At 33.6% G+C, this 16,250-nt stretch overlaps 4 protein-coding genes across 4 annotated transcripts; 2 read left to right on the forward strand and 2 right to left on the reverse strand.

Moving 5' to 3' along the window:
• Positions 1 to 7,104, reverse strand: brun (trafficking protein particle complex subunit brun). Its single transcript, XM_065366806.1, has 23 exons — positions 6,952 to 7,104; positions 6,683 to 6,810; positions 6,416 to 6,607; positions 6,064 to 6,344; positions 5,776 to 5,992; positions 5,592 to 5,703; positions 5,396 to 5,522; positions 4,332 to 4,472; positions 4,057 to 4,255; positions 3,707 to 3,977; positions 2,762 to 2,904; positions 2,603 to 2,688; positions 2,396 to 2,522; positions 2,208 to 2,320; positions 2,065 to 2,138; positions 1,771 to 1,994; positions 1,543 to 1,660; positions 1,405 to 1,471; positions 1,187 to 1,329; positions 957 to 1,113; positions 685 to 874; positions 389 to 612; positions 1 to 316 (listed from the first exon to the last, which is right to left on the reverse strand). Exons 2-23 carry the CDS (start codon positions 6,801 to 6,803, stop codon positions 170 to 172), a joined length of 3,474 nt encoding a protein of 1,157 aa, XP_065222878.1. The 5' UTR covers positions 6,804 to 6,810; positions 6,952 to 7,104; the 3' UTR covers positions 1 to 169.
• Positions 4,617 to 5,349, forward strand: LOC135847347 (uncharacterized). Its single transcript, XM_065366816.1, has 2 exons — positions 4,617 to 4,847; positions 4,917 to 5,349. The coding sequence occupies exons 1-2, from the start codon at positions 4,809 to 4,811 to the stop codon at positions 5,325 to 5,327; spliced, it is 450 nt and encodes a 149-aa protein (XP_065222888.1). The 5' UTR covers positions 4,617 to 4,808; the 3' UTR covers positions 5,328 to 5,349.
• Positions 7,105 to 7,361: 257 nt separating the features above from the next.
• Positions 7,362 to 16,199, forward strand: BORCS5 (BLOC-1 related complex subunit 5). The gene is made up of 5 exons (XM_065366814.1): positions 7,362 to 7,704; positions 7,773 to 7,963; positions 8,210 to 8,398; positions 8,476 to 8,700; positions 15,408 to 16,199. Exons 1-4 carry the CDS (start codon positions 7,500 to 7,502, stop codon positions 8,689 to 8,691), a joined length of 801 nt encoding a protein of 266 aa, XP_065222886.1. The 5' UTR covers positions 7,362 to 7,499; the 3' UTR covers positions 8,692 to 8,700; positions 15,408 to 16,199.
• On the reverse strand, positions 8,718 to 15,408 carry LOC135847344 (chymotrypsin-like elastase family member 2A). Its single transcript, XM_065366813.1, has 7 exons — positions 14,887 to 15,408; positions 14,613 to 14,793; positions 10,982 to 11,160; positions 10,649 to 10,755; positions 10,404 to 10,549; positions 8,999 to 9,273; positions 8,718 to 8,930 (listed from the first exon to the last, which is right to left on the reverse strand). The coding sequence occupies exons 2-7, from the start codon at positions 14,728 to 14,730 to the stop codon at positions 8,751 to 8,753; spliced, it is 1,005 nt and encodes a 334-aa protein (XP_065222885.1). The 5' UTR covers positions 14,731 to 14,793; positions 14,887 to 15,408; the 3' UTR covers positions 8,718 to 8,750.
• Positions 16,200 to 16,250: the final 51 nt, after the last annotated feature.

Raw genomic sequence — 16,250 nt, forward strand, 5'->3', positions numbered from 1 at the left:
TATTAAACGAATAAATAAATAAACCATATATTTTCTGTTTGATAAAATCAAAATACAGTACACAAAACAAGACATAAAGATAAGTATAAAAGATTAGGCGAATAAATAAATTGCGAATGATAATTAACATAAAGATCACAGCGATATTGAAAACATAATTATATACTGGTTAAACGTCGACGACGTTGATTTCAACGGGCGGAATCAGTTTCCACGTATATTTGTCTAAAGAACAACACTGAACATTCAGCTTAAAATGGCCCGGATTGAAAAACACCACATTACATTCGTGATAGATGCTACCATTTTCAACAATCTAAAATTTTCAAATCGATTAATAACATCTTGAATTAGCTCCAAAATATGTTGAAAAATGTATTCGTCTTACTTTTGGTAAATTAACTTCGGTAGCTCCTATGGTGGCCAAACAAGCGCTTAGCTGTTGATTAATAGTTCCATTTTGGTAATCTTGGAAAAAATACAACTGCAACATGATATCAACTAATGGCCACGAAAGAGAATTATGTACCCAAATACCCAGCTGTAATATTTCACCGACTGGATGCGTCGCCGATTCTGAATTTTTAATAACATTCTTATTGAGCGATATTTCTGAAATTCAAACACAACACTAGTTATAATTTTTCTAAAAGAAAAATCTGCAAATGAATGATCTGTATATACCCCAATTAATGGGCGATATCCTGACGATATCTAACATATTGGTTGATAAAGTTAAACCGTTCACTTTCGCATATCCTTCGCGATTTGGACTGCTGAATTTCCAGTGTAAGTCTACCTGAGAAGCGATATGATCGCTACATAATTTGTTCATCTCGAGATCATCTTTAGATCCACCGTTATTCTTGAATATCTGTAATAAGACCATTTAGGTACAACATTCTGTTCAAAATATTATTACTTTTTTCAACTGCGATGCAATTAATAATGATTACTTGTTCGAATGCTGAAATAGGGCACCGATCGATGGGTATAGGTATCCTACACGTTTCACCTTCTTCGATTTGAATTAATTTTGAAGGTGTGTAGTTCAATTCTACTTCCCGATTGGTTAAATTCATTACATCTAATACAAGATAGAATTGAGAACTCCTACCAAAAAAAAAAATGTCCGATTAAAATCATCGTTACCGAATAAAAAAATATTATACAAAACATCACTAACGTTTCAGCTGGTAACACATCCCAATTAGTGATCAGTATAGAGTTCACAATTTCAACATAAAGTACTATTGAACACGTCCGACAATACCCAGCTTTACATCCAGGACCACCGGAATAACGTACTTTTACATGGCATTCAAGCACCTACATAAAAATATTTTCGTTTTAATTAAATTAATAGTAATGAATCGTCGAATGAGGGAAAAAAAGTAGACGCACTTTCGAATTAGTGTCTTGAATATTCTTAAATTGCGAAGAATATGAATTCATACTACTGCCCATTGACCTACGAGGAAAAAACCAATTAGGTATTTCTGTGTTACAAATTACGAGTTAATATTGAACCAATTCACATACCTGAATGAAAACGTTGAAGCAGAGAGCATATTTTTATCATAAGAATTAGGTTTAGGACTGGACAACGATGGAAATGAACTAGGCCCCGATAACATACTGCTTTTCAAACTGCCAGTTTCTAAATAGAAAATATTGGAAAATTTTCAATAAGTGAATTAGAATCGAACACGAAATCATAATAATTTTTACATTCTTTACTAGCACTTGAGTATCTAGTACTCTAAATACCTTGTAAGGTAGATAAATGAGCGAGGAAATTGGCAGCTCCATATAAATGCAAAGGAAGACTAACAGTAGCACCAGGTGCCAGAGGTAGTTGTTCTTGAAGCTCTTGATCGTTCCATTGGAAAATTTGTTTTTGTAGATTAGGCTCTAATAAAGATTCGACGTTCACTTCTAAAAATTCTATTGGAATTGCTCCGGTGTTTTTAAACTGTATGTTACAATCCGATCTATAAAAACAAAAATATTATTAGAATAAATACTGAAGATGGATGAAGAAATACGAAGAAAATGAATTACTTTTCTCCAGCATACAAAATAATTGTTGCAGTGGAAGTTTGTTCGATTCCTGCAGCATCCGAAGAAGCTGATAACTGTAATAAGAGCGTTGATTCATTATCACAAATCATATAAGTTTTAAAAAAATTTAGCAATTCATTTACCTGCAACGTTGGTAATGATGGAATAACTTCTAAAGAAAATAATGTCTGAGGTATATTCGGTATATAACGTAATCTGCAGTTCGATTTCACTCCCAAGGTATGAGTTGAATAACCTGTGAAAATATAATTCTAATTGGTATCACATTTTATAACAGAACTCGAATTTCGAACAAAAAAATAATGTCCACCTCTTATTTCCAATTCACCAGATTCTTTCGGAATACCAGTTAATATGACACTCTGATTCGAAATACCTCCAGGTAAAACTACACTCACAGGAATACTTTCAAATACAACTCCAGACGCCAAGAGTAACTATATTGAAAAAATTTCGCATTAGATAGGCCTATGATATTTTTCGGATATTTATTAAATCAAAACAAAATAATATTTACGATATTCGTAACATCCAAGTCAATCGGAAGAGGATTACTGATCTCTAGAATCACCTCGCAAACTTCCTCTGCCACCCAAAGATATTCTGAAAGAATTAAAGATGATTCAATCATAAATTCCAATTCGTTACCTAATTTCAAGTTATTTATTTCAATTACCTAATTTATTATCGTTTTTCACTTTCTTTCGATCTAATGATCCAAGATTCAAAGGAGTGAATAGAAATGGCCCGTAATCTTCTTTTACTTTTTGTAACTTATGTGGTCTCAAATGAGGTTTCAAATTTTGTACAACAAAATTCCTGCACAGAAAATAAACATTTGTTCAAAATTACGATCTTATTCGTGATTTCATCAGCTCTATTTTTCAGAATCAGAATCAGGACGCTCTCAGGAATGCATTAATCAGATAGGTTACTTTAAAAAATTCGCCCAATTTCTAAAAAAAAAAATAAAAAAAAGAAAGGTTGCTAGGTGATTGGTGGTTTTGAGTTCTTAAGCATTTTGATCTATCAAAATTATGATTTTTTTCGTCTATTTGCTTTCGGTATTATTTTTGCCAGAAATTCTATTTAGGCTAATTTAGGCTGATTCCGCTGCATTTTGACAACAAATTTCATAATATTTTCAAAATTTATCATTTTCCCATTCCAAACGTTGTGTAATTTCTTCGAAATAGAATTTCGTGCAATTAACAAATTGTTTCAGAAATTTTAAAATTATCGTAACGTTATCACTTTTACAGAATTAGTTACTTTTTGGAATTTCACAACTTTTGCGAATTCGGTTCGGCAAATTTTGAATAAAGTTATCATGAATAACGTATATATTATTACGACACGTTCGTTCCTACAACTTTCATGGCTTTTATTTACGTAATAAACCTTTTGACTCAATTTTTCAACGTCAGAAGTATTGCGAAATTAATCATAGAATGCACATAATAAATTATAAATTTGACATTGTTCATTCTGAAAAATGCGTCATGATAACCGCCCTGCTTATATCAATTTTATTTCTTTGAAACACGATTCCCTTTCCTATTTTGGTATTACTGCAGTTCCACGAAACCTTTCGTTCAACTAGAAAATTATTCCGACTTACAAAGGCTGAGGCACATTCAACAGATTAGCCGGTGGTATTACGAAACCATTGTCCAATATAAGAGGCACCGGAGAACCTTCGCAAAGATCGGCCAAATTTTTCAACTGCAAGGCTCCATCTAGTCGCTCATTGGGCGTCATATGATACCACATGGTTTGTAACAAAAATGTCATATGACGAGTTGCTAAACCATTATTACTAAGTCTTTTAGCAGCGACTACTAAATCGTGTAAAACTTGTCTCTGAAGTCTAGGCCAACCGGTGGAATCATCTATAATAAAAATGAATATAATATAACGTAGGTATCGAGAAAAGTAAATACGATACATTGATTTTATTAGTCAACACACCAGCTGCATATTCATCGGGATCTAGACTTAAATTATACCCTGGTAATGACTGCAACATGAGCTGATAACATTGTTCCCAATTAGTTTGAGGGTTTTTAGCTGATACGTAACGAGTAGCAGTAAGTCGACGATAAAACGCAGCTTTTCTTTGGAATCCAATGTTCGTGTATAATTTCGACATAGTCATCCATCTTTGTATCTGTAATCAATAACCCCAACATTAGGTACAGAAAGTCAAGTACGATCAGATTAGAGAAGAGAAATCGTGTATTTACCCTTTCGTCTTCGTTCAGCGTTAAATTAATATAGATAATATTCTGTAAAAAATGATGAGCTTGTAACGCAGCATTACATTTGACAGCGATACGAGCCCCTTTGAAGCTCGCTTCAGTCTCAATTACGCCGGCATTCTGATACTGTAACAATTGGGAATCACTTACTAAAACAATATGTGTTTTCGAACCACAATAATGCGCCAGTAATTATCTACATAAAAAACACCTGTGAAAATTTCGTTACTTTTAGAACGGTACCTACGATACGATGAGGCGTAGAAAACAAAAACCGAGCTCATACATACGAATGCGAAATCACGTTATCATATAGCTTTGTTCGTATTACCATCCATTGTAATAGATGCTCGGACATATTTCACTTTTTATGACATTGAAAAATTTTTAGGCAATGTTTTTATCTTCATAAATAACACATTTTGTTAAATTTTAACACGCGTTACCACATAACTGTACGCAATGATCGTACTGTACGTCGTCCTATGTTTTAGTATACGAGTAAGTTGAAATATTAATCTTGAATTAGCACCGCTTGCTTGTTTTTTTTCTCACACGAATTAATTTTAGGCCTATCGAGCTACCCCTTTGTACCTGGAAATTCATCATCGAGATCCACTAACTGGGGATATCCTAAGCACTACTGAGATGGAAATCGAAAATGATATAAATCACGACGAGAAAGATATCCAGCCACAAATTCATAGTTCGTCAGAAGAAGAAATAAATCCGGTAGCGTTAGAATACTATTACGGTTGTTCGATGCCTCTTCCACCACCAATAGAAAGATCAAATTTTGATAAAGAAGTCGAATCTATACCTATTTCATCTGCTGTGATAGAAAACTCGAATACGAGTTATAACGTAAGAGAACCAAATTCAGCAACGGATTCAGTAGTGGATACGACTATAGGAGGAGTGAACGGATTAGTTTTACAATTAATGAGTTTAGGATTTCGTGCATTTAATAGATTCGTTTAATAAATATAGTGTTTTTTTCTAACTGCTTCGAAAGTAATAATTTTTGTCATATACGGGTATGATCGTACCTTGCTATAATGGACAATAGCTTCGCGATAATTTTTATAAATCTCGTCGGTAGTTAGCACGTTACGAGGAATGGCGAGTTGCATTTTCAATATCTTCTCAGGTGAACTTTGACTCGCTGAAGCCGGCCTGAAAAATGCCAACAGGTTCTTATTATCCGTTTTAATGTAAACATTGCATAGTATCTCATTTACACACCTTTGACGAACGTTTCTTTCCTGTAAGGAAGCATTTCTATGAAGGGGCGAAGTATTTTCCAATCTCGGAAACAGAAATAATGCTGATGCAGCACATAATCCTTCAGCACAACCTGTCACAAACGATATCACATTTGAGATTTCTAAACACACATTGGTTTCTATAGTAACGACATAATACGAACTTCCAATCCAGAGCCAATCTTGAGATGATCTTAACGTATCAATGGCCGAATGATAAAATGTCAACGCTTCGTTGACTAAACCAGCTTGCAACGAGAGATCTCCCAGGTGCTTAGTTAAACGTCCTGCGCAACGTTTGCGATTAGTGTGTGATTTCATATCCAGTCCTACGATATCTTTTTTCTCAAACGGTGCCAATAGTAAAGACGCTTTTTCAATCTGAAATCGTCCAATTATTATCAATTGATTCGGTGGTAATAGAATCAGTAAACTACAACCGTAACAATTACCTTTTCTCGACTTCTTTCCATTCTTTTTGATTCCAAAATCCAGAACAAAGATGATAAAAATTCAGTCACTTGGTTTTCTAGTTCAACGTTAGGATCTGTTTCGGATGCGTAATAAATAGCTTGAGAACGGAAATTTGAAGGAGGGGTGATCTGCAATGTTTCGTCGGTATTCGCGTTGAATATTATACATCGAGAATCGTATAACGTGGATTGATATTTGACTTTTAGTGATTCGTGAACGCGACATATTTCGTTGAATTCGACCTCTGTTTTACTTTTACCTGCGTGGAGAGTAAACTTGGTAATTTAAATAGATAAGTCATAAATTACGAAGGATTCGATATACACTAACCAAGAGTAATTAATCCAAGTAATCTTCGATGTGTTTGGAAATCACCCCAGTCGTTATTACCGACCGGATACTCCTTAACGTAACGAGCCCAAATAGTTCTCTCGTTGCCATTATTTTCCTTCACTTTTACGTATGAAAGTTTAACGATCCGGTCAAAAATCTGATTGAAATACTTAGTAGATAATTCTTCTCCTGTATAAATACAGATAAAAAAGTATGTAGCATGATGTATGATGGTTTTGAGAAGATATACTTATAAAGATATACCTAAATGTCGCACTAGTATAAGAATGGCAGCATGATCGTGAATTGTTTGATCGAAATCCGGACGTGACATATTCGGATCGGGAGTGGGACTAGATAAAATTACACTGACAGAAGATCTCATTGAAACACTAAAACATAAACCGACGAAGCTAATTAATAATAATTGTTATATCAACGTCATAGATTTTAGAACATGAATATTGATATCTTGACAAGTTGACAAACAAGAAAATGTTTATTCACTAGTATCGAGAAAAAGTGATTCTTACATTATTTGTAAACTTCCGAGTAAGAAAATGAAAGTATTTTCATAGTTTCGAGCACAGGATTACTTATTTCCTAATTCTTTTTGGCAAAAATTTGAGTATTTTTGATGAAAAGATGAAAAATTTTTCTTATCAATTTATCAAATTTGCGAATAAGCAATGTAGCATACGTCTCGGTGCAAAATAATCTTTTATGAGAATAATTTTAAAGAATTTTCAATTTTTTTCAGGAATTTCGGAGAATAATTTAACATAATTTCATAATTTTTGAATATTTGTGATGAAATTGTTCAAAAATGTAATCAAATGCGCAAAAGTGGTAGAATAATTATTTAATTAAAAATTTGAATTAAATTTCAAGTTGATTAAAGTGTAACACTGGGTTGCCTAATCGAATTCACGCATGCGCAGTGTAAAACTTTTGAATACAGATGCAAGGATGCAAACATGAAAATTTGGTGATAATTTTAATTGCTGTTTTGCCAATTTCTTAAAAGAATTGTCGCCTAATGGACCATAAACGTGTAAGTGAATGAAATTAGTTATGAAATATGGGCTCTGAGCAAAGCAGCCAGCAAGGTAAAGCCGTTCGCGCGGGTCTAAGACGAGGTAAATCAGTCCCAGAGTACAGAGCTGACGAACCTTTACCTGATGAAGATGAAAACGAAGAAACTGGTAATATTTCTCCAGAACCAAGTGTATGCAGTGATTCCGATCTTCCATACATATCGTATACTGTAAATCGACCAATTGGAGGTATGTTAATCTAATCTAACTCTTGCGAATCCATTCTCAATCCTGTAACTATATTGGGAATATTACAGATTCCCCGAAAAAGAAACCTCCTGCTCGAAGATTATCAAGGGGTAAATCATTGGCTAGTGCAACTTCCTCGAGAAAAGCTAAGAAAAAACCTCAAGTACCAATGTCTTCTTCGGGTCACAATATTGTTGTGGTGAAAGAAGCTGCTGCACAGCCTACCAAATCAAATGATCCCGAGCTTATTACGTTGCAAGTGAGGATATTTTTTATTTGTATTGGGTTTCAAACAGAAGACCGAAATCGCATTCAACATTGCATCAAGTTGTTGACGATCCCAGCAAAACGCAAAATTGGGATTTATTTTGATTTTTACCTTCCAACTTCAGTCTAGTTTGAAAAATACTGAGTTTAATTTAGAACTAAACTATATGAACGATAACAAGCTTACCCTCGATGGTTTTAATATTGAATTTAACGAAGAACCTGATTTACCTTACAGAGAATACCGCAATTTTTGCCAATTATGAGAGCTACGTTGAGTGCTCCTGCTGCTAGAGATCCCGAAGTATTGGAGCGTCTCGATTCAACTCCTTTGTGTAATCTTTGTCATTTATATCAAAACGCTTTGAATAAGTGTGCTACCGAAGTGTCTTCCGAACAAGATAAATTAACCAAGCAAATAATTCGAGTAAGTAGATAATTACAAATGGTAATGCGTAATAAATCACCCCACGTTACAAAAGTATATCGTGTATTGTTCCAAAGGTGGATAAAAAATCATCCCAGATCATGTCAACGTTCACCGAACGTCAGAAAGCGTACGCAAAATACGCTGATAAATTTGGTAAAATCAACGACGTCGTTAAACAAGTAGAAAAATGCAACGCTACGTTGAAAGAAACCATTAAAAAAATCCAGCAAGCAAACGACGCATTACCAGATGACCTGAAACTAGAGCCATTCGCTTGGACGACCGGTTGAGTACATGCGGTAAGTAAATACCGGTGAAAAAATGAACAATAACGCTTTATTAGAATAAATTACAAATTCGTTCGTGAATATTTATCAATTTGATTCTTGATCCATGGCATATAAAATGAAAGTTTAGTATACACGTCCGGATATCCTGGTTTCGCGCAACCAGAACCAAACGACGTTATGCCGGCTAGAAACCATCGACCATCTTTTAAAGTACATTGAAGAGGTCCTCCAGAATCACCCTGAAAAAATTCCTCATCAATATCTTCTAGTTATCTGCGAACATCTCGTTTACTCTATAAATACGTACGATGCAAGCTCCAAATTTGCCATCCAGTTTCCCGCCGCACAAGTGACTAGATTGGATCGGTATAGTGGATCCGTATTTCGCTTTACAGACTGTGTTATTATGCAGAGGTACTCTGATCTGTCTCAATGTACTAGAGAGCTGCCCTTTAGGACTAGTTTTACCCCAACCTGTGGCGATACATATACTGGGCGCACTCAGCTCACCTCCGGAAGGCAAACAAACCGTACCGATGCCTTTATCGTAACGGCCTGTGGCTCGTGACAACTTCAATAATGCTGAAAAACACGAACGTTTTCTATGTTTATTTTTTCAACATTTTTTGCGTCCCGCAGCTCAGTTAACTGACTTGGCTCGTGTACACGATAATTTATTCGCGTAGAGAAAGTAAACGCTGAATTTTTATTATTTTGATGACCAAGAATTGCTTTCGCTGCGAAATTATTTTACAACTTGCAACGTTAATAATACAGACTACAGTTATACGCAACCGATTCTGTAATTTGATAACCCTATACCTCGAGTGTTCGGTCAAACCAGTAGGTACACGATTATGTAACCATGTAACTGGTACAGCTGTTCATGTTCATGATTTCACGGCTACTCAAGCTTGAAACTGAAAGCGGATATGTGATAACGTGTATTTTTCTATCGTGAATATTTATTCATCTACCTTTACCTTTCGGTTTATTATTTCATTGCCACTGGTTCTTTTTTTAGTTCGGTTTCTTTTCTCCGTGGCATTGACTTTGGGGAATTTTATCCTTCAACTTGATGCTAGTTTTGATAATCATTTTATGAGTTTGCAATTCGTGCGAATTCATTTCAGAGTTACGTATTCGAAAAAAATAAATTCTTGTTGAGTGGTCAAGAAAGGAAGAAATTGAATTTTTAGCTGCCCAAATCAATTTTGACGTCTTTAATGGAGTTCAGCAAGTTTATGTAAGAAATCCAGCTCGGTTTAGAAATTTTGAAATTCAATTTTGGGAAATAGATAGTATTTAGAAAACAGTGCCACTGAAGAAAATGAGCCCTATGAACATTTCCTACCAAAAAATTGAAATTTTTGTTGAAAAATGGCAATTTTTGGAGATTTTTTAGATGTCTGAGCTCTGAAGATTGTAAAAACCGATTTGGGCTATTGAAATTTCCACTCATGTGTTTTGCCGCATGTTATTTCAAAAAATCCAACTTTCATTGAAATCAGAGCCGAACACCTCAGGTGGTTCAGCTGTCAGTAGGTATTCGGTTCATTCAATTATGGTAAATTCAGGATCAACAGATACCTAATTTATATCAAAATAATAACGACAACGGTGATAAAACAAAAAAAAAAAGAAGAGCCTATCCAGCCTAAAACTTTCTCCAATACCTTATTGTACCTATCTTTCTATTCAATATCCCTTACCTATATCGTGTTGAAAATTATTGAAATGTTCGTGTACGAATATATTCTCAATGGGGATACGAATTTCGGTATTTTCATCGAGGTCTCGATCCCATTCACCGAGCACTGCAGTCCACAAGGCAGCCAGTTGTAAACTAAATAAATCGCTGAAATGGGAAGAATTTTAAATTTAATGTTGAAGTTGCATATTTGAAATTTCGAAAATGGTTTGATTTAAATTGAAAAAAGGAAGATTCACGACATACTTATGAATACAATGAGCAGCTGTCAGGATCCAGGAAGGTAGAATTAGTACGCCACCGCACCAGTGTTTTATGAGACCGAATTTTGGATGCAGTAGTTGTAAGGATACCTGAAACAAAATATTTTCCAAGATTAACCATAGAGCATAGAAAGAGTTTGACAAAAAAGGATCCAAATCCTCTCAATAGGAAGTCCTGGAATATCTGGATTGATACTGTGTAGGATTAGATTGAATATCAAAGTGTACCATATCATATCTGAAGTGTATATTTGGCAACGTGGTGAAATTTTCCGGTATCAATTTACATAAAATGAACAACAAAATTCAAACGAACCTGCCATGGCCAAGCTCCAGGTTGTGTCTCTTTGCCATTGATCAGCCTAGGCACCTGATTATATTTGGTGCTATTTATAGGCTCAGATCGTTCTTCGAACTCGTTACTTATATCATCGTAGAATGGACTATTCAAAACTCTGGGCTGTCTAGCCGCCACTCCATTAGTCACACCGCAATCTGAAACCAAACGCTAGTTTTAGACGTCGAGATGACCTTGACCTGGTGAAATTGACCTGTAACGACGGTGACGCGTCCTTCGAGTTCAATATTTTCGACGCGCCTCATTCTAATCGAATAGGTACCCAATTACCCATCGAATTATCCGATTCGTCGGAACCAGGAAGAGAAAGAATCTTACGTTAATGCGGTAATACGTACGAGTAAACAGTTACATGAATATTACGGTTATTTGCAGCTGTGTACATATATTCTTCCCTTTCGCGCAAAAGTGATAGTACTGGGCACCAGTTTAACGTATATAAATACGTTTGTAATAAACCGTGAAAGCATTTTATTTAACCGAATTAATGATAATAATTGATAATTTAATTGACAATCCCGAATACCGCTACCAAGTACCGACGACAGTGAAAGTGTCCAATTATATGTCCGATTTATTACCGTAAGATTATCTACCGCTTTACTACCAGACGTATGTATGTGTGCCCTTCGACTTGAACGCGTCATCGATGTAATAAAACACATCGTCGATTGCTTCCGCTTTCGTCGGATGAATCTTTTTCCACCTTTTCTAAGTCCTACCTACCTTACTTTACGTATGTATGAATGAGAAGAAATCTTCAATTGCCTACTGCATATGGGATGACCTATCTAGTAACCTATTTACTATTGTTTTCGATAGCTTTTGTCTGATCTTCGATGCATGATTATCTGTCTTTGATCCGGACTGCTACAGTGAGTCGAGATGTGAAATTGGAATGTTTTGTTTGGTTGATGAGTTTCGTTTTTTGAAAAGACTTTCGTTGAGAGAAGAAGATCTACACTGAAGTGCATAAAGTACTTAACTATTTCGAAGCTATCGGTTGCTATGAATTTGTCGACTTTTCTGTTCGTTCAAAATATTGTCTGCTTTCAAATTTTGAAACGTTGAAGCTGAATTTTATGGAATACAAACAAATCTATGGTAGTTATTCTATTTCTTTGAACAAAAATGCAGCAAGGGCTGGAGATTTTCGAAAAAGTAAATTCTGAAAATGTGTGCAAAATGATTGCAATTTTAATTTCCAAAAAAAAATACTATTTCATTTTTTTTTTTTGAAAATTACCCACCTGATTTTGAGTACCCAACATCCAACTCATACTTACGGGTGATTTTTTTGTTAAAAAATTGTTTAATGCATTGAATTCTATGAAATTATTGTGTTTTTTTGCGTTTTGGTTCATTCAATTTCCTTACCGAAAATTTGTTGCAACGCTTCGTCAATGTCAGTCTGTGGAAAAATCTCAATAATCAAATTTGAGAACAGAAGGGAAGGATTAATCTCCCACAATTAGAAAATCCAAATTAGTGGCTTTCAGAAAAGACACTTTGGGGGGGGGCGAGTGTATGGTTGTAAAAATTGCAAAATATCATGTTAATGAGATGAAATTTTACAAAAATGGCTTAATATGTTGACAGAACAGTTGTGAAAAATGAAAAATCATAGAAAAGAGTTCTAACTTTTGAAAAACTCTAAAACCAACACAACAATTCAAACTTTTGAACAGGACAAAAGGGGGATTGAAAAAGCATTCCATAATACACTACCAGCAAAAATTTCAGGTGCTGAAATTCATTTTTCGATTTTTAGTAAACTCTTAAAAATTCAAATGTGGCTCATTTCTTATTTTAAAAAAATCAAAATTTGATAAAATTGATAAAAAAGCTCGTTGGTTTTGGTTTGTACTCTGTTTTCAACCTATCGAGTCGATTGGCGATGGTTTCGATCCATTCTGGAGCTTCCAGTGGATTTTCGGATGCACCAGTTTTCCAAAAAAAAAAAAAAAAAAAAAACGTTATAAGTAGGTACGTATTAGAGTGAAAATGAAATTCAGTTCCTTTGAACTCAGATTTTCCATGTTTCTGACTCTTTCGATCGATTTGGAGTCATATTTGAAAAATATTTTTGTGCCATGCAAGTTCAAATCCAGTGATTATTTGAAAAAAACAAAGAAAATTCTTTTTTTGCGAACGTGTGAACGAAAAAACGTGAATCCTATTTTCAACCTTTCAAGTCGTTTCACTCGATTGGTCTTGGTTTTGAACCGTTCTGAAGCCTCCAGCAATTTTTCAAAATGTCCAGTTTTTGAAAAAACTCTGTAAGCAGGGTGAAATGTGAAAATAAATTTCAGCTCCAAAAAATTTGGATTTACCATCTTTGCAAATCTTCCGATCAATTTGGGCAAATATTTTCGGAATCTTTTTGTGCCAGTTCAAATCCGTCGAAATCAGGGTACAAACGAAATTTCAGCCTTTAATACATATTGATTTGGTCAAATTTTGATTTTATTTCCATAAGAAATACTTACCTAAATTAGATCTGATCTTTCAAAATTTTTCCAAAATTTGAAAAATGGATTTCAGCCCTGAAATTCTTAATGGTAATGTATTTTGAGGTTCTTTTTAGATTGGGTGTGAAATTTTCTTAAAAATTTTTTAAAATACTCGTTGATATCTAATTTTATAAAATTTTGATTTTTTTCATTTAAATTGCACACAAAAGGATATCATTGAAATTTTGCTTAATTTTTTTTGTTGAAAAAGTGTTGAATCACTCGTATGTTTGAAAACTTTTTAAATTAAAATTGAAAATATCAAAATTAAGCACTAAAAGTTTGTATGCGTATCGCAGAATATAAATTTGAAGTTTTTTCATCATTTTGATCAATTTTTCACAAATTTTTGCTCATTTTTAGGAATATTCAATTAAATTGGACAATTTTTTGGAAAGTTATTTTGAACAATTTTCAAGAAATTTGGTTGAAATATTTTGTCATTATCAACTTTTTCATTATTTTGTGCCTACTACTATTTTGAAAGTTTCATCTTATTACATAACAATGCTGTATAAATTTACAACTAGGTAACTTTTACATCAATTTTACCAATCTTTTTACCCGTTCAGCAATTTTTTTGATATTTTTCATCGTATTTTTTTTTTATGTTATGAATTTTTTCGTACGAATTGAAACTATTTTGTTGATTTTTTTCATTTGTCTTTTCAACGAATTCCACTTACTTTTTGGACTTTCTCGAAAGTATCAATTTTTATTGGCAAAACACTAGTTAAAAAATATTGTTAGAATTTTTATATTATGTAGGCTGAAAAATTTGATTACTTTTTTAAAAAGGGTAAAAAAATGTCTTTGTGAAGGGAAAAATTACCTAGCTACCTATTTTTATATGAAACGAACAAAAAAAAATACATGTTTTCAAAAAAATATGTAAAGAACCTAAAATACTGTATCTTTGAAAATTATTTCATAAATTTTTAAAGTAAGTAAACCAATCTCCCGAACTGATTTTAGAATTTGAAAAAATGCATCGAAATATTATAACTACGAAGTGCAACAATGATACCTAGGTAAAAGTACATAAATGTGGAAAAGAATAAAAAATGTTTACTTACCTTGATTAAAATGCGGAGCCAGATGAAAACACCGAACCACATCGACGATAAAATACGCTGAAAAAATCAAAAAAACGAATCGATTCGCCGATAGTAAATTATGCGCGTACCGTAGCATATCATAATCATTTTTAAACTTTATTCAAACAATCTCCATGGCGCTTGCATCTAATTCAACAATCTGTTTGAAAATTCACCGAATAAGAACAATATTTCATCACATCAAACGCTCCGAAGAGAAGAAAAAAAAATTGTAAAAATTCTTTCAACTTACTCGGTCTACAAGGTTAATCACTTTCGCTGGCTTGTAACGTGAGAGGATTAATTCACTCGCGTATATTAATTGTGTCCGAATGAATACCACACTGAATTGAACCAATTGGTATGGTACCGGTCTGGTGGCTGTAGGAAGTAGATTTTCAGGAGGTAAACGGTTTAAGTGAGAGTGACAAGCGCGCAAGACGCGAGACAGGTGAACAGGCGATGACATTTTCATGTAATAATAATAATTGTAAATTAATACACATAAGTGGTATATCGATAGTAGATACTCGACAAATCACCGTAATTGTAATCGTCATCGTGTCTATAATTGGTTTATTTTAACCTACATTTTGATCTTTTGTTTGAACTTGACATTGTTTTCATGTCTTTACCTATTATATCGTATTGACAGTTGTTTTTTTTTCTGTATCAGTTGATCAAATCAAACTGATATACGGAAGTGAAATTTTTAACGAGTTGATTATCAGCAAAGGCGCTTACCTATCGGTGTTATTATTTTTTTGTTTTTAGCTGCTGATTCGATAGAAATTGAAATGAAAAGCTGCGCTCAGTTCTAGACTAACGAAAGGATGAAGATGGTGTAATTTATGAAAGCAGGAAAAAGGATCGAAGGATGATTTATTCGAGAATTGCTCGAAGTATCATGACTTGATGGCATTTCATCTGGAATGCTGTTTCGATTTCGCTGAGAAATTACGCATCGAGGGATTAAGTACAAAAACACGGATTTAGTTTTTTGGTGGTCGTTCGAACGAATTCAGTATTTTATTACGAGATACTTATAAATGAAAAATGACAATTGACGGCTGTGTATGTGTAATAGAGTGGGAAGTGTATTTGTGCTTATTTGAAGGGGCAAATTTGATTTGAAATTTTGTTAGGTTTATACAACATTTTGATATCAAATAATTCTAAAATGAGAGGGAGGCTATGATTTCAGTTTTTTAGAATCATTATAGTTTACGCGCATTAGATATACTGGGGTTTGAAAAAAAAATTGCGAAAATCAATTGCTAGATCTTTATGAATATTAAGTTATAATTTCATCTACCTATTTCAATCTTAAGATGTTTTGTATCATTGATATTCAAATTATTTATTGAAAAAATCAACATGTATATTTTTTATTTTATAGACTTCGTATTCGTGTACCATTTTTATACCTATTACCCACATGTTTCAAGTATTGTGATCTCATACTGTAAGTATGTATTGTAAAAATGACCTCAAGTCAAGAATTTTCTTTCATTTATTTATTTTATTTCGTGTAATTCGATCAGAATATAAATTGTTGTTGCGAAATTGTTTGTAAAGAATTATGTAGTGTAGTGAAAACTTAACAGTTGCAGATGA

The sequence above is a fragment of the Planococcus citri genome, chromosome 5, assembly GCF_950023065.1.
Source record: "Planococcus citri chromosome 5, ihPlaCitr1.1, whole genome shotgun sequence".
NCBI lineage: Eukaryota > Metazoa > Arthropoda > Insecta > Hemiptera > Pseudococcidae > Planococcus > Planococcus citri.